Source organism: Brachypodium distachyon, chromosome 1, assembly GCF_000005505.3.
Source record: "Brachypodium distachyon strain Bd21 chromosome 1, Brachypodium_distachyon_v3.0, whole genome shotgun sequence".
Classification (NCBI taxonomy): domain Eukaryota; kingdom Viridiplantae; phylum Streptophyta; class Magnoliopsida; order Poales; family Poaceae; genus Brachypodium; species Brachypodium distachyon.
In genome coordinates this window covers 70,575,194-70,598,395 of record NC_016131.3, presented here as the reverse complement: position 1 = coordinate 70,598,395, position 23,202 = coordinate 70,575,194, and the positions used below count along the sequence as shown (strand labels likewise).

The 23,202-nt window shown below is 49.9% G+C and overlaps 4 protein-coding genes and 1 pseudogene across 5 annotated transcripts; 1 reads left to right on the top strand and 4 right to left on the bottom strand.

Moving 5' to 3' along the window:
* Window positions 1–1,152: 1,152 nt before the first annotated feature.
* Window positions 1,153–2,150, bottom strand: LOC100830078 (annotated as a pseudogene).
* Window positions 2,151–4,749: 2,599 nt separating this feature from the next.
* LOC100829769 (protein LURP-one-related 6) lies at window positions 4,750–6,038 on the bottom strand. Of its 2 annotated transcripts, XM_024457430.1 has the most exons (4): window positions 5,964–5,995; window positions 5,610–5,873; window positions 5,275–5,520; window positions 4,750–5,160 (listed from the first exon to the last, which is right to left on the bottom strand). In XM_024457430.1, the coding sequence occupies exons 2-4, from the start codon at window positions 5,850–5,852 to the stop codon at window positions 5,029–5,031; spliced, it is 621 nt and encodes a 206-aa protein (XP_024313198.1). In that variant the 5' UTR covers window positions 5,853–5,873; window positions 5,964–5,995; the 3' UTR covers window positions 4,750–5,028. The 2 variants fall into 2 exon arrangements, with proteins under 2 accessions (XP_024313198.1, XP_003561995.1); XM_003561947.4 differs by having other exon boundaries at window positions 5,610–6,038.
* Window positions 6,039–9,182: 3,144 nt separating this feature from the next.
* LOC100829163 (probable lipoxygenase 6) lies at window positions 9,183–14,955 on the top strand. Its single transcript, XM_003561945.4, has 9 exons — window positions 9,183–9,784; window positions 10,538–10,821; window positions 11,577–11,814; window positions 12,203–12,526; window positions 12,640–12,725; window positions 12,850–12,957; window positions 13,048–13,352; window positions 13,520–13,786; window positions 13,892–14,955. The coding sequence occupies exons 1-9, from the start codon at window positions 9,403–9,405 to the stop codon at window positions 14,658–14,660; spliced, it is 2,763 nt and encodes a 920-aa protein (XP_003561993.1). The 5' UTR covers window positions 9,183–9,402; the 3' UTR covers window positions 14,661–14,955.
* Window positions 14,956–15,406: 451 nt separating this feature from the next.
* LOC100836285 (cation/calcium exchanger 4) lies at window positions 15,407–17,622 on the bottom strand. The gene has a single exon (XM_003558623.3). The coding sequence runs from the start codon at window positions 17,413–17,415 to the stop codon at window positions 15,493–15,495; it is 1,923 nt and encodes a 640-aa protein (XP_003558671.1). The 5' UTR covers window positions 17,416–17,622; the 3' UTR covers window positions 15,407–15,492.
* Window positions 17,623–21,692: 4,070 nt separating this feature from the next.
* Window positions 21,693–22,695, bottom strand: LOC100836590. Its single transcript, XM_010230797.3, has one exon. The coding sequence runs from the start codon at window positions 22,406–22,408 to the stop codon at window positions 21,986–21,988; it is 423 nt and encodes a 140-aa protein (XP_010229099.1). The 5' UTR covers window positions 22,409–22,695; the 3' UTR covers window positions 21,693–21,985.
* Window positions 22,696–23,202: the final 507 nt, after the last annotated feature.

The following is a 23,202-nucleotide window of genomic DNA, read 5'->3' as shown; positions in this document are numbered from 1 at the left end:
CAAGTTGGTTCTCCGTTGAGTAAAGGGTTGTTTGCAGCAGCACACTCATGCACTTGTTTGACCTTTCTCAGGGTCACCTGTATTTAGGCATGAGTACCTCCCCAACAAAGGAGTATAACAATCTTTCTTGATTTATTTGTGTATGCCCTTGTTCAGTGCTCGCATTGTTGACTTCATAATAATAGTACTCGTAACACCTTCTATTCCCTTTGTAATATAATAGATACAGCGAGCCTAGGCAATTGGACACAGTATGCTTTGAGATTATGTACTGCAACAGAAGTCCTGATTTAATTCTGAGCTGTCCAATGCATACAAAAATAGAAACTGGATCGTTAGTTTCTTTAGTTTCTTATCAAGATTAATTTTGCTAATCATGCTGCCGGCACTTGTAGTTTGCCATGCGACTCGTAGTTTATCCCAAACTGCTGCAAACTACTCTTTAGTTTCTTTAGTGTTATGTTCTTATCAGGTTCATATCTCAGAGATCAAATCACTATATGGAGATATTAAAATTAATTAAGATCTAGTTTCAAGTAGAAATGCCTCAATATCTTTAGAAAGGTGGAAGATTTTACTAAAGAAAGATTTGCTGCTGATCTCTCATAGGGATAGAAATAGAAGCATGATTTTTATGACAAGACAAACAGTACCCCAGCCCTGTTGACTTAAGAAGAGCGGACTGCAAAAGTTGAAGCATTGTTGTCGCTGTAGTTACCTTGTTGCCTGGAGTGATTTTCGTTGACTAGTTGATGGTTATGTTTTGCATTGTTGTCAGTTGTTTGGGATGGCTAGATGGCTATGTACTTTGGTCTATCGAGATTTTATGGTCGGTGAATCATACTCATTGGCATGGTTCAGATTTAGATCTTCAGATTGATTACACATATCAACATATTTGCAACAATACGCAGACATAGTAGAAAGTAAAAAACATTCTATCTCTGTACAATCCTTGTAAAGATGTGGCCAAGCAACAATTTTAGAGGTTCTGATATGGCGGCCGTTCTTTCTGAAGTTAAACATGTCATTTTCATAAACACCTGAGTAGAATAGTTTGGCATTCATAAATACTGGAGTAGAATTATTTTTCTTATGGTATTATTCATCACTAATTTTGAATAGTTGGCCGCTGCTAATATTTGCAGGGTTGCAGATTGTGGATTACTGCATGGTGCCTCCGAACAATAATGATGGATTGGCTTCTACCTTCGATCTTCTGAAATAAAAGGAACACCAAATTTTACAATTAGCGATCTTGACTTTCCAGCTTCACAGTTAATTGTTTCAATGAAGGAACACATGTGTCATGACAACAGAGTTCAAGAAAAGAGGTGTAAACATAGGACAATAGTCAACACTTTTCTGGTTCAAGTTAATCATGTACTCCCGTAGTCCGTACTACGTTGCTAGAATATTTATCCTCTTTATCTAGATTGCAAGTAGTGGGTTATGGCCCCTCATGTAATGAAGTCCGACATGAGTATCTGAAAGAATAATCAACCAACACAATTCACACGAACTGCCGAGACAATCGTATTGATAATGACAAATATGATTAGCCCAATTGACCCCCATTCTGTACTGTTAACACCTCGTGGATTCCCCATTCATGTTGTCAATAATGGCAATTACACCTATCACGAAGGCCTGGTCATAGCCCGGCTGCACCACCGCATGGTACAAGTCCATCTGTCCATGCCGGCCATCGTCCCCTTCGCTCCAATCTAACAAAATAAATAAATTGTATCACCGCTAAATGAAATAATAGCGACCAATACGGACACTGATCGTAACTGAATCCAATCTAATTAAATCCTTTGGTTTTACGAGTTGTGGAATAATTTTACCTGTGCTACGACGTGGCCCGATCGGCTTCTGACGGCGCAAGCTCTCTGGGCGAAGGATCCCGTCACCTCGTAGTCCCACTGCCGCTTCCTCCCCTTGGGTTCCACGGTCACCCGAACGTCGCCGCCCGTCGTGCAGAGGACCGGCTTAGGGTCGTGCAAACTGAACACCGGCTTGCTCGGCTCGCCGTAGTCCATCAGATATCCTTTCCACCGGTTGTTGACGCTCAGTGCTTGCACAAACTCCTCCCTGACGGCTGCGGCAAGGCACCAGCCGGGCCGTATGTGGACGACGACGACGGCCGAACGGCGGCGAGGCGCAAGTCGGCGATCGGCTTCGGGCTGGCCGTGTCGGCAGCGTGCGCGGCAGCCGGCGGCGCGATGCTGGCATACCTGCCGGGCCTGTCCATGGGCGCGGCCTACGGGGCCGGCTTCGGCGGGCTCCTCTTCCTCATGTCCTTCGCCTTCTACCACGTCCCCATGCTGCGGCCGGTCGAGGAGATGTCCTGGGCGACGTTCTCGCGCGCCGTGCGCGCCACGGCGGCCCTGTCCGTGGCGTTCTACGTGGCGCTGATTGTCGCGTTGTTTGGGCAGGCTGCTGCTGCCACCGCCGTCATGCTGGTCGCCGACGTCGCCGGGGCGGGGTTCCTTTCCTGGTTTCTCTGCAACACGGAAGGTGGTGCCTCCGCGCAGTCGTCGTCACCAATCGAGGACATGGTTTAGTTATAGGAGTTGAGAGAACAGCGTCGTATTTGACCCCTTCAGATGTTGTAACTAGGCCTTAGTTGTAACAGCCCTTGAAACTTGCAAGCTATACTTCGAAGGAGTGTGTTTGTACTACTTTAAGGATGTATTTCTTCCGTGTTGTTTGTTAGTCTCTGATCGTTTACTTGTATATGCTTCTTATGCCATTGTTCGTACTAGTGCTACTGCTAATTTTAACCAGCAAGGCTGTCAGCTGAATGTAGGAGGTCTTGTGACCCGAATTTGAATCGCTGCACTTGCTTCTTGTCAAGGAAATGAATTTGAGTTTTAAATTCCGGAGGAAAATGAATTCAAGTGCAAGTTGGTTGTTCATTGTTTCTTCTCTTCCTCTCCAGATTTGTATGAACGTAGTGATGAATTTCTGTCCTGTTCTTTCCCAGCATTGGAGTGCTGTATAGCTTCTAGAGAGAATATATCAGGTTCTAGAAAAAAAATGAGTAGTGAGTAGTATCAGTTGTTGTTGTTTGTGATGGAAGTTCAAAATGAAGAGTGCAAGGGTTATCTAACACCTTTTTCCGGCATCTCCTGTTCCACATCCGTCGTCACACCTCCTCCGCTAGTAGATCGTCAGCCTTCGCCTAGATCTATCGGGGGCGCCGTTCCCCATCTAGAGACTATTGAAAGGTGTTTGCTTGTCAAGATCCGGCGTCGCCATGGAACAAAGCCTCCCTACCTCTGGCTTCATTTCGGTGGTGATTGGTAATGTCGGTGGGCATGTGAAAGATGGTATGGTCCTCGTAGAGACGGCGTTTCATCAAAGAGATGGTCTTCGGTGCTTCGATTCCCCTAAGTTCCCAGGCGACAACTGCGAGTTATCGACTCGTTCTAGCAGCAGTAGTGGTCGTTAGGCGGTCTAGAGAGTAGAGACCTAGATGTAATTTGTATTCCCATTTTATATGTTTGATGTGCTTTTTGTACTCCTAGTAGTGAACCTTCATATAATAGATCCATGTCCATTTTGCAAAAATACTTTAAGCAAAGAATATAAGGATATAATTTGAAAAATGAGTGCACTTGTTTTGGACGGATATAATTTGAAAAATTGAAGATAACTAAACAGGTTTCCCCTGTGATGTTTATGATAGGACGGAGTATGACTCGTAGGGAGCAATTGGTTTCGAATTCCGTTTGAAATCCCGAAGTCTGGCGTTACAGATGGCTAGTTTTGTCAAAATCGTTGGAGTAATCGGCAATGTTGTCCGGCAAACTCTCCTTTACGTTTTCGGAAACTGAAACCTAACCGGATCGACCAAACATGTTCACTGCATATATATAGCAGGCCCGTATAAACACCCACGTATAACCCCGCCCATCGCTCGTCGTCAACAAACAGGCCGCAACACCAACAAACATGGGAGCGGCAGGATCAAACGCCAGACAACAAGCCATAACACTGCCGCCATCGCCCTGGACTCCGGAGGGCCGTCCCAGCGGCACCACGACCTGGGCCGAGTTCCTCAGGGCCACGGTGGATGCCACCCTGGGGAGAGCCGTGTGGCCCGTGGCCGCGCTCCCGGGGATCGTCCACATTGCGCTGGCCGTGTGGGGGGCGCAGCCGCGGTGGCCCGGGGTCGCGCTGGTGCTCGGCGTCGGCGCCCAGATGTCGCTCCTCGTCCCCGTGCTGCTCATGCGACCGCGCCCGCGCCGGCCCTACGAGGACATGCCGAGGTCGGCGTTCGCCGCCGTGCTGGCCGCGCCCGTGGGCCTGCTCGCCGGGAACACGGCGGCTCTGTTGCAATGCGCCCGTGGGCACGACGATGGCGATGTCGCGCGCGCGACGTGGACCGCGTGGGCCTCTGTGCTTTGTGGTGTCCCCTCTGCCATGGCTGGTCCATCTTTAGGGACAGGTGCGTGAGCGATTAGGCGGAGTTTTGGAGTTGCAGATCCCGTGGGTAAATGTATCTTCTCAAGTATCAACCGGCCCGTTCAGTAAAACAATTTTTTCTGTCCGTGTTATATTAGCGAGGTATAAGGTATTTTCAGGCCGATCCAGGCAGTACTCATATGCCCGTGCACATACCTGTAAATGTAATTCCTTTTTTGACTGTAGTACGTCAGAACTCAGAACCGTGTGAGCTTCAGGTGTGTTCTTCAGTTACGTTTTTCTTGTAGAAAGGAAAGCCTTACACAAGTCACAACAGGAGGAAGGATTCTCAAATTATACACGGATCGTTTTGTATGTACAACAAAGTCGACCTTACACCAATTTTTGTACAGTATAATTTCACAACTAACACATCGTGCAATCATTTTAAATTTGTTTTTGTGCCGATCTAAACTACCAACGAAAATGCGAAAGTATGCTAGTATTTCAAAGAATAATCAACCAACCCAATTCAAACAAATTGCCAACACAATCTTATCCATCAAGGGACTAGTATGAGCAAGCAGCCCAGAAGCTCCCGATTTTGTACTGTTAACACCTTGTGGATTCCCCATTCATGTTGTCAAGAATGGCAATCACGCCAATCACGAAGGCCTGGTCATAGCCCGGCTGCACCACCACATGGTACAAATCCTTGCCGGCCATCGTCCCCTTCGCTCCAATCTAAACACAGAATTTGTGTCACCACTGAATGAGTTATGACTGACCAAAAACGTACACTCGTAACTGAATCCAAATCTAAATCCTTTGCTCTTACGAGGTGTGGAATAATTTTACCTGTGCTACGACGTGGCCTGCTCGGCTTCTGACGGCGCAGGCTCTCTGGGCGAAGGAGCCCGTCACCTCGTAGTCCCACTGCCGCTTCCTCCCCTTGGGTTCCACGGTCACCCGAACGTCGCCGCCCGTCGTGCAGAGGACCGGCTTTGGGTCGTGCAAACCGAACACCGGCTTGCTCGGCTCGCCGTAGTCCATCAGATACCCTTTCCACCGGTTGTTGACGCTCAGTGCTTGCACAACTCCTCCCTGATCGATCAAATAACCAGTTCAAACATTCAGAAATTAAAGGAAACAGCCACAGCTGAAGGATTTCTTGGTCGAATTCGATCACTCACCTTCTTGTGGATGAAGAGGATGGCGGTGCCGTCGCCGTCCCTGACGATGAGCTGCCCGCTGGCGCCGATGATCCCGCAGCCGTCCACGCTGAAGAGGACCCTCTGCTCCCGGTCCGTGACGACGAAGCCGCCTCCGGTGACGGCGGGCGGGCGCCGCCGGACCAGGAGCACGGCGTGCAGAGAGCTGCAGAAGATCTTGCTGACCACCGGAGAGAGAGTAATTTGAGTGTGAATGTGCCCCATGACTGCGTGCGCGTGCCGAAGCTGTAGCAATGCATCAAAGCTCAAAGGAATAAATAGAGTGATTTGAGTGTGGATTTGTCCCACGACTCATGCACGTACGTAGGTACCAACCTGCCTGCCAAACTGTCAAAATGCTAATGTGTGATTATCGTGAACCATGCAAGTGTATGCACGAAGTTTGGCGGGTGAAGCAAATCAATGTGGGACGAAGCCTAGCCTAGCTAGTATATATACCCAGGACCACACGAGATCGATGGATCGATCCATCACCAGAAGAATCTTTTGAATTCACTTGCTTCCGGCTACGGAACTGCAGCTTTTACGGAGCATAATCTCTACCTTTTTTAGGAGTTTACGTTAACCTTAACAAAGGATTAAGATGCCTAATCACAGGCCTAAATCCTAATCATGAGCCCGTGTTACCGTATACGGCAATGCTTTGTGCCACCATTCGTGCATGATGGACAAGGTAATCAGCCGAGCTTATGCTTATCCTCGCCGATCACGAGCCGATCTTGCTGCCCGGAGTTCCGTTAGCTTCCATCGTCAAGCAAGCGAAGAAACGGCGTTAATTAATCATGGACACGAAGCAAATTATAGTTTTGCTTCAGCAGGATTGCTTCGTGTCTTTCGCAGCGGCAGACGTTGCAGACAGAGTACGTAGAGAACGAGCGATCAAGTTCATCCGACCGGCCTGGGCCTGGGGGCATGGTGGGGTGCAATGTGGGCTACTGGGCTGGATGGCGCCGGGTCTGGCAAAATGGCAAAGGGGGTTGCCGAAGCTGTTGTGGGTCTGTGGGCTAGGTCTGCGGAGCGACACGGAGAAGCGGGCCACGATAGCTCCATCGGGCCAGGCCTTCTGGAGACCTGTTCGGCGAGGTCGGGAATGCCGTGCCGTGTAATTCATGGGCCGACGAGGCGGTGCCCCTTATGCCCATGATGGAAGGCATGTGGAACCGCCACTGCACAACACAGCCCGTCAGTCCGTTTCATCTTGACCAAAAGATCTCCCATCCCTCATACATGCACGTATTCGACACTTTCATGTCGCCGACCTCGCTGGCGGAAGGCAGGCGTCACCAGAAAGCAGCAACAAAATGCGTCCGTCGGAAGGTTAAGCTCGGACGCCCCGCGCTGCTCGAGCCTTTGTTTGGATGCATGGTCAGGTCAGGTCGGGTCAGGTCGTACAAGGTAACGCAAAACAAAGGATCCATCCATGGCCGAGTTTGTGAACCTTTTACCATCGTGAAACACGGTGCATCCTCAGTGGGAGACCGGAAAGAACGTCAATGAAAGGGCCACTTGACGTTGTTCGAAATCTAGTATACTGTAGTAGCCACAAATTTCTGACGGAAAATGCTTGGAAACGCACTGATGTAAAACAGTGCGTGGTGCTTCTGTGGTGCTGCCCGACGATGAAAAAGGGGAAATGTGATTAGATTTGGTTCAGATTCGGTGCCTCCTGGAGGTGGTTGCGATGACTGGCCCGCAACCTAATTAAAAGTGAACGGACATGTTTCTCCTTTTCCTTCTTCTTCCATCGGCATCAAAATCATCGAGAAATTCAATTTGTCCACGACGCGAGAGCTAAGCCTATCTGCCCCACCCGAGCAGCACTCGATGAACAATCTCTTCGCTGGCAGTCGGCAGATGTTCTTTTCTGGAGGTCATGGACACATCGATACACGTGTATATGACACTCTGGACCCGTGCGGGTGTCTGGTCTCACCAACAGTACGAAAGAGTCGAATTACTGGCCATAGTTATTAACCTTGAAAGAGACGAGCACATCAGGACAGCTAATGCATTTTCTTTCTCAAACAACGGTGCCTCGCTGTCAAACTTGATGCAACTATCACTCTATGAGACAATTCGTCTCGCAAAAACAAATGAAGGATATAGAAGGAATCGATCTTCTCAATGCACTTTTACCTCGTGAACAATATGTTAATCGCAGCCTAGTATTCGGATGTACAAGATCACTTCAAGTGTACCCTAAAAGTATAAAAGCACTCGCATGGATTCTTCTCACGTCATATAGTTAACCCGTTGCGCCGACTTCTGCCAACGCTCAGCTTTACTGGAAGTTATCGAACAGAAGCTGAAAGGAGAAAGAACGTGCCGATATGTGCTCGTGGTTTCCTGAAATCCACACCAAACTTTTGTTAGACGGTTTGATATAGAAATAGTGCCCTGAGGACCTCTGCAACTGGCTGGAGCTGAACAGAACCAGGGTGAAGGCAGGAATTAGTTCACATCAAGACGATACAAGCAACAAAATTCAAATCCTCCCCATCCGTGTGGCAGTGGCACCTAAAATTCAAACCTGTGGGCTGCAGACCAAAATATTATTTTAGCTGGCATTTCCTTGAGAAAACAAGAGGTCCATCGGTCATAGCCAGTTTTCAGCGAACTAATAGTCATGGTCAGGGCTCTACGTGGATAAATCAAGTATAACGGAATAACGGTCATGGTCATTAGCACATGGTATAAGGACTGTTCTCTACTTGTGAAGGATAACGACCAAGATACCTCGGGCAAGCGATGTAGCAAGGCAGATGATTTTGGACTTCTGGATTTGGGAGCCCGTTCTTGGTTTTTCTGCAAGGATCCGATGAGATTAAGGCCTACTTTTTTGGGGGCTTCTGAAAGTCACGTCTCAAATTTGGTTGATTAGGTTGATTAGGTTTCCAAATTAGTTTAGACTAAATTTGGGGATTGGCATGTCAAAAAATCTGGAGAAGGACAATTTCTCGAAAATGCCGGTATGTAAGAAAAAAGAATGCAGCCTTAGCTAGGACATGGAATGGTGCTGATTTAAGGGTTTCATTCCAAACTTTATTAGAATTAAAGGTTTTAAAATGACTTTACTCTTCATCGACAGCTTGCTGCAACCAATGGGTATTTTCGTGCAAAAGAATTGCTATATAGTACGCATCCGTTGCAATGTTCTTTACGTAATTCTGCCCACCCGCAAAAATGTTATAATAATGTTGTACATGTCGAAAAAATGTTACTCTATTGCATAATATAATCACACGGATCAAAATCGCGAATTAAGTCGGATAGTGGCAGGCTGAGCAGTATCGAAACAAGCTACTCACAGCTATACTAGCACGTGTGATCTACTGCTAGACACGGAGACAAAGCCAACATCCTTTCTGGAGATTCCCTACCTCCCATAGCCCCAAGCCGTTCGATCCCGGTGCAAATCAGGGCCGAAATATTGCAGCCGTCCCGGTCAACAACAAGTGAACAAACTTCCAACTTCCGTTGTACTGTCCATTCCACATCTCCACCGTTCACGCTTGACTGCAAATATAAAACACACGCACGGGATACAAGGCTGGCACGACTCTTCTCTTCTCCCCGGCCCCGGGTGACTCGATCGTACACACAGTAGCACCAGCTACTCCAACGCAGCGCAGCAAGGCCCAACTACCTCACCTCTCTCACTAGCTAGCTGCCCCCCCAAAGATCCCAGGATCATCCCAACCGCCGGCGCCCCAAGCCCAGAAGCGCAGCGGGCTATTGCAGTACCAATCCTAGCATGGCCGCCTCGTGCAGGGAGTTCACGGGGCCGGCGGCCACCAGGCTGCAGCCCCGCTGGGGCTCGAAGAACGAGCTCTGCTTTTTTGCGCCGCTGCAGCAGGGAGGGAGGAGGAGGCAGAGGAAGCCGGGGCGGGGCGTGAAGGTGGTGGCGGCGGTCAGCGAGGAGCTTCCGAGGCTGGCGTCCGCGGCGGCCGGGGCGAAGAGCGGCGGCGCGGCGGGGAGGCCGGCGCCGGGGAAGGTGGCACTGCGGGCGGCGCTGACGGTGCGGCGGAAGCAGAAGGAGGACCTCAAGGAGGCGGTGGCGGGACACCTGGACGCGCTCTGGGACATGGTCGGCCGCGGCGTCGTGCTCGAGCTCATCAGCACCAAGATCCATCCCCGTAAGCAATCACAGCAGCCAGCCTTCCATCTTCTTCCTCTCCTTTCCTTCATGTTCCTGGGAGTGGGACTAGTGCTTGGCCGACTTGACTAGGTTGGAGCTGTTCAATCTTTGCGAAATAGTGCCGTTGGCTCTTTGTTTTGATCGTTGCTGGAGTTATTTGGAGCTTGATGTGCAGAGTTCTTGCCTTTCTGGGTTGCTGCTTTGTCTGCTCTCGATGGTCCAAATTGGTAGGTGGCGACCAGGACCAGGAGATGCTAAACTAGATGCAGACGATCATCGAATCTCCAATAATGGAGCTATGATAGGATGAGCATGTGTCTTGCGTTTGCATTAGGATATTCGCACTACATTCGCCCAAGAACCTTTTTTTCCCAATCAGATACAAGAAGTGGGCAATTGGACCTACTGTACTGTCCCAACTTACTGCACAAGACTGCAAATTCAAATGATTTGCAGGATGGGAAAGGAAGAAATCACAGCCGAATGCTGCAAATCTGAAATGAACCAGAATCGCCTTCTTCTTCTTTTTCTTTTCTTTTTTCAGACCGAAGAACCAGAATCATTTTGCAGTGCTGCAATGAGAGCATGTTTTCCTTCCCCCACATTGCCGTCATTATTATTTTCCCACCATGTGGCCGGCATGACAAAGCTCATCATTAGTCTCAGATTTGACTTTTCTCCCGCTCCCAACATTTGTCCAACACGTGTTGGTGTGCCACGTGGCTGACCACTGATGATCCATGATCGGCAGGGACGAAGAAGCCGGTGCAGAGTGGGCAGGCGTCGATCAAGGACTGGTGCCAGAAGCGGGGCGCCAAGGGGGAGCATGTCGTGTACACGGCGGAGTTCACGGTGGACCCGGACTTCGGCGAGCCGGGCGCTGTCGTCGTGGCCAACCGGCATCACCGGGAGTTCTTCCTGGAGAGCATCGTCGTCGAGGGCGGGCTGCCGTGCGGCACCGTGCACTTCGCCTGCAACTCCTGGGTCCAGACCACCGGGGAGCTGCCCGCCAAGAGGGTCTTCTTCAGCAATAAGGTTGGTAGCAATGGCATTCTTAATTCTTCTTCTTGATTCAGGTTCCTACAACTACAAATTGACTTCTTAAACCTCAGTAGCATTGGCCATTGGCATTGGGTTATCATCTTTGACTTGTCTAGGTGCACGTAGATCGGTAGATGCAATAGCAATCACGCACCAATTAATCGTGGTTACTGTTGCTAGCTAAGCTGGTCGTGCATCATTGTCTGTGATGTCGATAGGGGGGAAAAGGAGGTCATTAGCAGTGATCTGAAAAATAAGGAAAGGAAGGTCATTAACTGCAAAACGAGGAGGCCAGTTTAAAACATGATTTTGATTGAGACATGTCATTGTCTACGACTACCAGCTGTTTAGATGCCCAGATTTTGGGTAGGCCTCGGTAGGGCATATCCTGTGGCCTGTACGATAACAATTTGTTAGCACTAAGACACTGCTTTAATGATCCTAGTGGGCATCAATGTCGTGTATATATGTTCTGTGTATATTCCTTCAGTAGAACACTGTTAAAACTGACAGGGCTTTCAATTTTGTACAATTTACCAAAGTAGTCAAGATCCACTGAAAGTTTATATATAAAGGCATTCTGTAGTCTGACTAAACTTGTATCTCCATATGCTGCCTTTATGCCTAAAATGGTTGACTTCTTTTTGAGTCTTCACATGATTTCCTTTTAGTCCAGTGATTTCCTATTGTTCATTTACTGGGAGTTTTTAGTACCGGATTTGTGATAATATATGGATGATCTTATGCAGCCGTATTTACCATCTGAAACACCCCCCGGGCTTAAAGAAGCAAGGGAGAAGGAGCTGAAAGATCTAAGAGGAGATGGTACCGGGGTTCGAAAGATATCTGACCGAATATATGATTATGCAATGTACAATGATTTGGGAAATCCAGATCGGGGGAAAGAGTTCATCAGACCGATCCTTGGAGGAGAGAAGATTCCTTATCCACGGCGATGCCGGACTGGTCGCCCACCAACTGATACTAGTAAGTTCTGTTATCTTCCAAAAGTCCTTAGCAGATCATGGAAAACAGAATTTTGGCCAAAGCCAGAAAAGGTGCATGTTATTGTCCAAGAATATCTAGCAGTGCTTGTCCAATTCTGTCTGATCAAAGACCAGGTCATTATCAGACTTGGATAGCCTCAACCATCGTGCAATAATTCCTTACCACATGGTTCGATGCCATGATGATGTCAGAATTTGACAAGATTTTATGTAGTGTCGTAAAACATGATAAATTATAACTTCTAAAGACCGACAATTGAACAGTTTGCTGCAAAGTGGATGTGCTGAATTTTACAGATAGAACAATTTGGCATTTCGCCCCATAAAGACATATTAGAATTAACATTGTGCATCTACCTATGGTGTAGACATGCTATCAGAGAGCAGAGTGGAGAAACCACATCGGATATATGTACCTCGTGATGAGACATTTGAGGAGCTGAAACAGGGGGCCTTCATATCAGGGAGACTCCGAGCAGTACTTCACACACTAATCCCGTCACTGATTGCATCAATCTCAGCTGATACCCACAACTTCCAAGGCTTCCATCACATTGACAACCTCTACAAGGAAGGTCTGAGGCTGAAGCTGGGCCTCCAGGAGCACCTTTTTCAGAAGATACCACTTGTTCAAAAGATTCAGGAGTCGAGTGAAGGGATGCTGCGCTATGACACACCTAGCATCCTTTCCAGTAAGTAAAGTTCATCCCAATTTACCTTATGCTGGTGTGCTATCACCAAATGTTTGTTCAGACTCAACAACCCTGGGAGTTGCTGCTTTAATCCTGTGACTCCCATTCTACAGAGGACAAGTTTGCATGGCTCCGTGACGATGAGTTTGCGCGGCAGGCTGTTGCAGGAATAAATCCAGTCAGTATCGAGAGGCTCATGGTAATAAGAATATGATCCTTAGTGAAATCAGCAATAGTGATGTACTTCTAGGTTGATCAATAAAAAGTAATTCATATCTTTATGTTTCCATAAATACTTAACTGGGGTAGTTACATGGAAACAGGTTTTCCCACCAGTAAGCAAGCTGGATCCTGCAATCTATGGCCCACCAGAATCATCAATTACCGAACGGCACATAGCTGGTCAGCTCAATGGACTCACAGTACAAGAGGTACCTTCATACCATGGCTGTCTTAATTTATTTCAGTTACGTACCAATGGTCCTTCTTCTGCTGATTCTGATCACACCTTATCAACCAAGGCAATGGACAAGGAGAAGCTGTTCATTGTAGACCACCATGATGTATACCTGCCATTCTTGGACCGGATAAACGCAATTGAGGGCCGGAAAGCATATGCAACCCGGGCAATCTTCTTCCTGACTCAAGCTGGCACATTGAAACCGATCGCTATTGAGCTTTGTCTTCCCCCAACCAAGTCAGGGGAGCCCCAGCCAAGCAAGGTCCTTACTCCTGCCTGTGATGCTACATCCAATTGGATCTGGATGCTCGGCAAGGCTCATGTCAGCTCCAATGACGCTGGTGTTCATCAGCTTGTCAATCACTGGTACGATTTTTTTTTTCATCTTTCCCTCTCAACTGCAGAATCACTGTCTATGCTGAACATACATTTGAGTCATTCCTCTGCTGCCTCAACTGTTTACAAGTGTAGTTACTCCTGAACAGTGTGACTCAGGACATACTTAACATGTACTCTCTGACAAACTCTTTTAGGCTGAGGACACATGCTATAATGGAGCCATTCATCCTCGCGGCACACCGGTGTATGAGTGCGATGCACCCGATCTTCAAGCTCCTACACCCTCACATGAGGTACACGCTGGAGATCAACGCGCTTGCGCGGCAGAGCCTGATCAATGCCGAAGGGGTGATCGAGTCCTGCTTCACCCCCGGCCCAGTCTCCGGTGAGATTAGCTCTGCCTACTATCGCAAACACTGGCGCTTCGACCTCGAGGGCCTCCCTGCCGACCTCCTCCGCAGGCATGCACCCTCCATTACCAGTTTACCTCTGCCTGACATTGCAATTGAGAACATTTTGTGCTATCAGTCCATCATGGTCACTGACATCCGCAATCTTCTTCTCAGGGGAGTGGCTGTGGAGGACGCCACACAGCCTCACGGCATCAGGCTTCTCATCGAGGATTACCCTTACGCAAACGACGGGCTCCTGCTGTGGTCTGCCATCGGCAACTGGGTGGACTCCTACGTGCAGCTCTACTACCCGGACGCCGGCACGGTCCAGTCCGACGACGAGCTCCAAGGGTGGTACCACGAGTCGATCCACGTGGGCCACGCCGACCTGAGCGACGCGCCCTGGTGGCCGCCGCTCTCGACGCCGCGCGACCTCGCCTCGATCCTGACCACGCTCGTCTGGCTCGCCTCGGCGCAGCACGCGGCGCTCAACTTCGGGCAGTACCCGCTGGGCGGCTACGTCCCAAACCGCCCGCCGCTGATGCGGCGGCTGCTGCCGGACCCGGAGCGGGACGCGGCGGAGCACGCCATGTTCATGGCGGACCCGCACCGGTTCTTCCTGAACGCAATGCCCGGGGTGCTGGAGGCGACCAAGTTCATGGCGGTGGTGGACACGCTGTCGACGCACTCGCCCGACGAGGAGTACATCGGCGAGGAGAGGGACGAGGGCGCCGCGCCGTGGACGGGGGACGAGGACGCCCTCGCGGCGCACCGCATGTTCGCGGCGGACGTCCGCCGCGCGGAGGAGACCATCGAAGCGCGCAACGCCGACCACGGCAGGAGGAACCGGTGCGGGGCCGGGGTGCTGCCCTACGAGCTGCTGGCGCCCAGCTCGCCGCCCGGGGTCACGTGCCGCGGCGTGCCCAACAGCATCTCCATATGATGCGCGCTTTGCGCGAGAAGGAACAGACGCCGTTGTTTGATCTGGTTTTTTCCCCAGTTTTGTTTCTCTCCCCTTTTTTCTGGGGTTTATTAGGGTGAACTTTAGGGCCCACTTGGCCAGCTTCACATATGGCTACATAGTTTTTGATCATTTTGATCTGGAGCTAGTAAAGGAAAGGCCGACTCTTGCTGTCTTCTATGATCTCGGCTAAGAATCTGACTCTTCACAAATAATGAGTTCTCTTCTCTCTCGTATTTCCTTTTCTTCATGTTAATAAATTTTAAATAAGAGTCAATTAAGAGTCGTCAATTCTGAACTCTCATCTAAGAAGGCGGGGGAGTATTGTACGATCACTGTCCTAGCATAAACAACGCCTGTCTGCAGCTGTAAAAAAAACGCCTATCTGCAAACTCATCTATCCGTCCAGTGCAAATAACGTCAATGTACGTTAGCAAATTGTCTCTGAGCAACTCCTGCAGTGTATGATTTTGCCTATCTACGTAGCCCTGGCATCGCGCAAAAGCCGTCTACCACGATCCACAGCAATCTGGACGCAGCGAGTAGTGCTACACACAATTGCTGAAATTTCCGTGCGAGGAGTAGTTATGAGAGGTGCGTCACCACCGTCAAAAAGTGAAAATTAAGACACTAATGTAAAGATGCAAGGTGATAAGTTTACAAGTACAAAAGTTGCAGTCATGCTTGTCTCGAACCCCTGACAGCACACAACTGAGTTTGTGGCATAATGATACAACAGAACATGTGTATAACTCCATTTCATTTGTATAGATTATAGATAAAAATCATGTACATGTACAGCGGACATAAACAACTAATTCAAGCCAGGAAGTGGCAATATTCCCAAAGCATTGCTTACTCTAATGAAAAGAAAGACGGAGTACAGAGCAATGAGACCGACTCCAAGCGTCTTGTTAGGCCGCATGCCCCCTCGCGGCAGCATAACAAGCGCCCAGATCAATCCAGCAACAAGGAAGCTCATAGTGTAGATAAGAGAGCGGTCTTGCGGAAGAACATAAGAGTTGGGTGCTGTTGACCAAGCTCCGAGCAGCATCGATATTCCCAATCCAGCAAGTGTATTGAACATAGGTCCTGCATAACATCCAGACATTGCAATCTGCACACCGTCTCCTCCATTCATTGCCAAGGCTACATTTGACATTAAGTCGCCCATAGAATTCCCCCATGCTAACACCGTTAACCCAAGAATTGAAGGATTAATACCAAGTATCACTCCAAATGCAACCAAAAGTGCAACCAGTTCATTGGCAATAATGTAGAACCAAATGATGCTCATCACAAACCCTCCCAACACCCATGGGAATAAATATCTCCGTGGAGGGCGTTCATGACTGGTGAATTTGTAAGCGAGAGCAGCAAGTGCAATCCCAAAGACACCAGCTATCACATATCCTGCTATGCTAGCCCCCCTGGATACTCCATCCTGACTGCTCCACAGAAATGCCAAAAGAACAGGCGCCAAGCCAGCACTAGCAACAGCATACTCTTTCGACCAGCGGTCTTCCTCTACAATTGGAATCGTCAATCTTCTTGGTATTGTCAAGGGTAGCTCCAAAAATAAGAACAGCTTAGAGAAGTTATGTGGGGTGGAATCCACTTCTCTTCCCTCATTCCATCCCCACAATGGCCTGTCAGGGGAGCCATCTCTCCCATGATTTGAGTAGATGGCCACATGAGAAGCCCACATCCACTGAGGCAAGGCTGAGTTCACCTGGGACACCTCATCACTTGTATCCTCCTCAAGAAGTGAACTGTAAACAGACTCATCCTCCTCTGCTCCTTGTGCAAAGATACTTCCCCTGACTGGAAGCAATGGTGTGACCACATCAAACTTCAGCATCCGTGCATGCTTCCTTAATAGCTCATTTGCAGCCACTACAAATGCATAAACCACATAAATCGACACGAACAACATTGCTCCCCAAAAGGTCACCTTCCCAACGATCAATATAATAGACAATGCAACCAAAGTTATCAGGAAGAACCCAACATCCCTCACAAAGCACCTCCAGTCAATCTGCACATTCTTCTCCGCGACGGACAATGACACTGCCCCAACAACAATGCAAGTAACAAACACCGCTCCACCCAGCACACTGTTCAGCCCCACATCCCCAGCGCCAGATCCCATAAACGCTGCAATACTCGCAAACACATCAGGAGCACCATTGCCAAAGGGGAGCAGCGTAACACCAGCCACAGTCGGCGGGAGCCGCAGCAGCGCCGACATCTTCTCAAGGCTGCAGCAGAAGTAGTCTGCTGCCGTGTTTCCGAGCATATAGAACAGCGCTGCCAGACACACGGCAAGAACAGCATAGCCAAGGACCCTAAATCTCTGGCACCTGCAGTAGAAGAAATCTAGGTAATCCACGAACCCGCCGGAGCTACACTGCGGGTGAGCCCGGATGAACTCGCACTGGGACCCGAAACCCTGGTGACGCGATATGCCGGCGCACGAGGTGGAGGGGTTCTCGAGCTGCTCGCCGTTCTGCCCGGTGACCTCCGAAAGGTTCCCACCTCTGGACGCGGCGGGGCTGGTAGGTTCGGCATCGGAGAGGAATCTACGGTGGAGCGGGTGCGGATTGGAGTTCAAGAGCCGCGGAGATCGCGGAAAGCTCCCGTCCGAGCGGCTGTACAGGAAGAGGAGGAACAGTACCAGGGAGACGGCGGCGAGGGGCCGAATCCGGCGGGGATGCGTCTGCCGCGAAGCGATCATCTCCGGCGAGATCACGAATTGGAGTTGCAGGGGACTGGCATGCCGAATTTGAGGGGAGGTTTGACGAATTTGGTGTACGGGGCGGTGTTTCGCGGAAATCGGGGCCGGGGTTAGGGTTTGCGCGGAGAAGCGCGTGGTTTGGGGAATTGGGGCGTCGACGACGACTGGGGAAGGAGACGACGTGTTGCCGTGCCGGGTTGGATGCCGCGCCCGCGCGAAGGAACGGTAGTTGTTAACTGGGCCGCATTGGGCTAACCGTTTCCGAATAAACCCTTGGGCTGATTGATGTGCTTGCTTTGCTTTCTGAATTATGAGCTGTTTCATGGCCATCGGCCGAACCGTTTCCAACGCAGCCACTTCAAATTTGAACAAATTTTACCAAGAGAAAACCGAATTTCAGTTTACACTCTGGAATGCATCAGGGTAGTTGCTTGCACCCTTCAAGTCTGCAACGCCCCCCATAGAGGACCTCCTCCTAATTCCCCTATTATGGTTTAGTACGTACTATTGTATTTTTTTTATTGGAAAGGATACGTACTATTGTATCACTGGTCCTTATCTAGAGATACCGTTGGAGCCGTTGAGTTTCAACGATTGTTCTCGATCGTCTCCTGGAGTACTCCATCCGTACTATAAATATATAATTTTTGTCTCAAATTTGTTCAAAAATAAATGTATCTGTTTTTAAAAGACGTCTAAATACATGTAATATTTCGACAAGAATTTGGGACGGAGGGAGTACATTAATTTGTCCGGCAAGTTGCAACATCCTGTCAATGAAGCTCCAACCACACATCAGCAGTGGCTTTCTTCTCTTCCCAAGGCAAGAAAATGACGCCTGTATTACTGATTACCGGCCCCTTGCATCTGAGTTCTGACAAAACAAACCTCCCGGAAAAAGAATGCAGGTCAATGTCGTACACCAACCGTGGAAAAATCTTCCGGAAATTCTAGCAACCAAAGCGTCCAGTCCAGAGTAGGATGAAGTCACCAAAATTGGCGATGCAGGGGCATCACAGGAAGCGCGTGCAAGCTAGCCAGCGAATATGCCTTGCGGGAGAAAAGATCTAAGAATGAATATATGCTCGGAAAGATCGATAGCGAAAATAAAATATTTGGCTCCAGTGGTCCAGATTCCGGACGGGACGACGACAGCCGGTTAAATTACATGGACACGGCCAAAACTCGTACTACGAAAAGAGGGCGTTTGAAATGTAAGCGCAGTATTGTTGCCTGTCTAATGGAGTGGGTTGATTAGACAAAGAGGCGATCGATGATTCCGTCGGAGGAAGATACGGGCGCCGGACGAGCCGCTGATGGTCGTGATGAGTATGACCGCGCAACCGAGCCCAGTTCTCCTGGCTGTTAGTTAATCTCTCCTGCCGACCGGATTGCCTGAATTAATGGCACTCGATTAGCACTCCACCAAGCACTGTCAAGTGAAAATGAAACTCTTGGTGCATGTATCTCACTCGATCGATTGCACGTAACAAAGTTAATTTTGTTTTTTTTCAAGTTGGACAGTAAAAAAGTCTATCTTGCCACATAAGCTAGCACCGATACAAGAGCCTTGGATAAACCCATGTCTGCGACGCCAGCCACTCGCGTTGGTCGGAGATGAGCGAATCCCACGGCGAATCCCTTCCCCTGTCGCCACAGTCGGCCCCTGGCGGGAACGCCTGGAAGGGCGGGCGGCCATGCTCCACGCAGTAGTAAAACCTGGACACGAGGAAGTAGACTCGGTTGGGCACCAACACGCCGCCGCCTTCTCCCGTAGCACTACCATCCACGCACGCCACGGCGGTCCTCCCGGCGCAGTCCACGAGCAGGCTGTACTCCCCGACGCCATCCAGCTCCTCCCACCGCATCGCCGCCGCGTCCAGTGCATGCACGCTCACCCTGACCACTTTCCCCAGCCGCCTCACCATGCGGTGCTCCTCGGGGCTGTCCGTCATGACGAGCAGGAACAGCAGCCGCCCCCCGGCGGCCACGAGGCGGGGCCCGAGCTGCCATCGCTCGAACGTGGCGTCCTCCGGGATGCCCGTGGTGGGCAGCAGCTCCGCCACGGCCTCCTGGTCTCCGTCGAGGCGGAAGAACTCGAGAAGCTCTGCACGGTCGGTGACGCCGAGGACGCGGCCGTGGAAATCGATCACGGCTGATATGGAAGATGCCTCAGATGGAAGCGGATAGCGCGTCCATTCCGGCTCCGGCAAGGGGTTTCCGCGGGGAGGGAAGGGGAAGGAGACGAACTCGTGCGCGTAGTCGAAGAAGATGAGGAGGCGTGTTCTGGTGAGCGTGGCGTACTGGCATGGCGGGTGGATCCACGGCGAAGGCAGCGGGATGGAGAGGCGCTCGGCGCCGGTGAGCGCGTCCACGACGACCACGGCGTCGCGCGGCTCGGCGAGGAGGACCAGGTGGCCGCGGGAGGAGGACAGGAGCGTGGAGCGGAAGGCCGGCATCGGCACGGCCACCGCGGGCGTGTCGAGCACGAGAGAGGAGAGGGCAAGGACATGAGCGTATCGGTCGGTGTAGCGCCGGGCTTGGAGGATGAGAGGCGGGATGCGGGGGAGGATGTCGGTGGAGGCCGTGGCCGCGAAGAAGCGGCGCCATGGCCGGCACGTCGCGGCGAAGGCGGAGAGCGAGCGGAGGCACGGGACGAGCCGCCGGAGGACGTCGCTGATCACCAGGTCCGGGAGGTGGCTCCATTCTCGCAGCTCTGACGACGACGACGACGTGGCGATCTCGCCCAAGTGCTGCTCCTCTGGATCCGATTTGAATTTGATCATCATGCATGGCATGGCCTAGACAGCGTCAGATTCTTCGGTAGATACATTGATCCGGAGCCCAAAAACGCCAAACTATAAACTATTTGTATAGTATATCCGTTGATAGTTTCCTGGGAACGAACGCCGGTAAAAAAAAAAGGGTATGGGCACGGCCAAAACCTCGCGCGAAAAATGGCGTTTAAAATTGCAGGCGAGAAAGGGAAATGAAAAGGACGTGATTAGCGGCTAATCAGGCGATGATTACGTCGCGCCCGGGGAAGATTCGGGCGCCGGACGAAATCTGATCCGTGTCTCGTTCATGATCAGTAGTATGACCGCGCAACCGAGGCCAGTTCTTTGGCTGTTACTACTCGATTAGCACTCCACTACTGTCGATCGAGTGAACGGGCCGGTGCATGCATCTCTTTCTTCTTTCCTATCGATATAATGGAGTGCATGCATGTCTTATTCGACAGTCTTTTGTTCCATTGCAAGTGATAGTGACAAATTTTTCATGATTACAGAACCTGCGATCTTGACTGGGCCGGGATGATTTCCAGCTTCATTTTGGAATCGATCGCGCCACGTACAGCAGATATTCGCTCCAGAAAATTAAGATTTAAGTACGCCACCAAACATTTGGAAGATTGGCATCTTCATCCAACCAATCAACAACCCTGCACCTGCAGTGATCAACATCAGATCGAAGTACCTTACAATAGTTGCAAATTATTGCTCGGTGGCTTCTAATTCATTGCAAGCTTGCCTTTCACTACTCTATGAAAGATGATTCTAGAATTCATTTTTTCTTTCTAAGCAAAAGTTGACTTCGCTAATTTTACATATTCTCTTTTCTGATTAACTAAACAAATGAGGGGGGAACATCAGAACATGGATAGTTTTCATTAGCAGGCCAACAGATGAGAACAAATCTACAGGTAGATTACTTGCAGATATTGCAATTGGCAATTTATTAATTTATTATCAGTTATTGCCTTTCCTTCTTAACTGTTCTGTTGGGGAGTTCTTGTTTTCTACTTCAAGTAACTTAGCTGGAAATACTATATTCTGCAATCCAGTGGAGAGCTTACCTGAATTGCTGGATGATTTTGGATACATTTTCTACTTTAAGTAACTTTACTGCAATGCACAATTTACATAACATTCTTGCTATCTACTTGAAGTGGGTCACACAAATGCAATGCAAGTGGCATTATGATGTTGCCGTCTAAGGAAAACCAACTGTTAGATGCAGCTGTCTGCATGATCTGGCAAAGGGTCTGCTCTTGTGTCTTGAGCAATACTCTTCATGACTATAATATATAAATACAATCCTGCATTATTGTTAGTTTTTTACCTGTAAAATTCTGAACAGGTGAGAGAGAAAGATAGTAGTAGTGGTATTAAAATGCTTGGAAATTAATGCTCTAGCGTGCTTGCCTGAAACTCTGAAATGTCCATCGCATATGCTAAATTGACAGAGTCTGAAGTTCCAAAGTGCTATGTCAAGAATAAAAGCAGGAAAATGGATCAATATTACTTCTCAAAATGGAATCCTTCCATCTGATGTCGCTTTACAAATTAGCAAGAATAATTTCCTTGCTTCGTCTCGAATGCTGTTTTCCATGTCATCAAATTTTACAAAGCTGGAGAAATCGCAGGATCCATATCCAAATTAAGCATGTAGAAGTTCAGAAACCAGGCATAAACTACGAAAGCATACTGAATTGTAGTCTGTGGATGAAGAGAAAAAGACCCTAGCTAGCTAGCAACTAGCTCCTGCAGGAACAGATCTTCGATCCGTCTCAGGCCTCCTGGAATTCCAAGTGCACCACTTCCACCACGGTCTTCTCCTTCCTCCCACTGTCGCTGCGGAGGAGCCGACGCACCGCGGCGATGAGCCGCTCGGCCGCCGCCGGAGACCGGCAGAAGACCGCCCGGCAGAAGGCGGCGTGCTTCGCTATCGCCGCCTCGACCTCGGCCGCCGGGGGCGGCACTCCTCCTTCCCCGACGCCGGCGGCTAGCTCCTCGCCCACGGCCTCGCCGCAGAGTCCGCAGAGCCACCGGCCCGCGTACCGCGCGCGCACGCCGGCCGCGTACGCCGCCGTGCACTCCTCCCTCAGCCCGCAGCACGCGCACACCGCCCACTCCACCTCCGCCGCCGCGGCCTCGATGCTCTGCGACTGCGACACATCTTGCACGACAGCCGCCGTCGCCGCAACGGACATACCCGCTGTCTTCCTGGTTCTTGATCACCCTCGAGATATATATAGTGGATTGATGCCGGCCGATTGTTTTCCGCTGCTTAATTATCTTGTGTTTTGGGGGATTTGGATCGATGAGGCCGGCGGCCGCTAGAGGAAGACGAAGAGGCGGAATTCGCCGGGGGCGAGAGGGGGCGGCTGGTCGTCCATGGACGAGGAGGAGGAGTGGGGGGAGGTGGGAGACATTGGAGCTCCGACTGGTGGGAGCAGCTCGTTCCGTGAAGGCGCCTTTTGTATCCGACGAGCTGGAGACCGACCGAGACGTGTAGTGCGGGTTAAAATGGCGGGAGGGGATTGGGCTAGGGGTGGGACCCGCCCGGACAAATCATTGAGGATTCGCTTCGGCTGTTTGATGCGGTATAAAGCTGGAAAATAGGTTTTGTTGAGCTGTCAGTGATATCGATTAGTATTACTCCCAGTTTCATGCCAAGCAAATCTAAAACAAGATATGATGTACTTGCCATCGTTCTATAATTCTTGTCGAAATATTACATGTATCTAGATACTTTTTAGAAATAGATACATCTATTTTTGGTAAATTTAAGAATTATGAAACGGAAGAAGTACCGTCTATAACATCACATACATCGTGCATCAGTATATTTCACTCCGTAGTATTGTGCATCAGTATTTTCCAAAAAAAAGTTTATAAAAGATGCAACAAGGACGGGAAGGAACACCAGCTGGTGGTGCCACGTCAGGGGATAAGCTGGAATTAGATGCCGGGCACCGCACACGCACACATGCCCAAGCCGCAC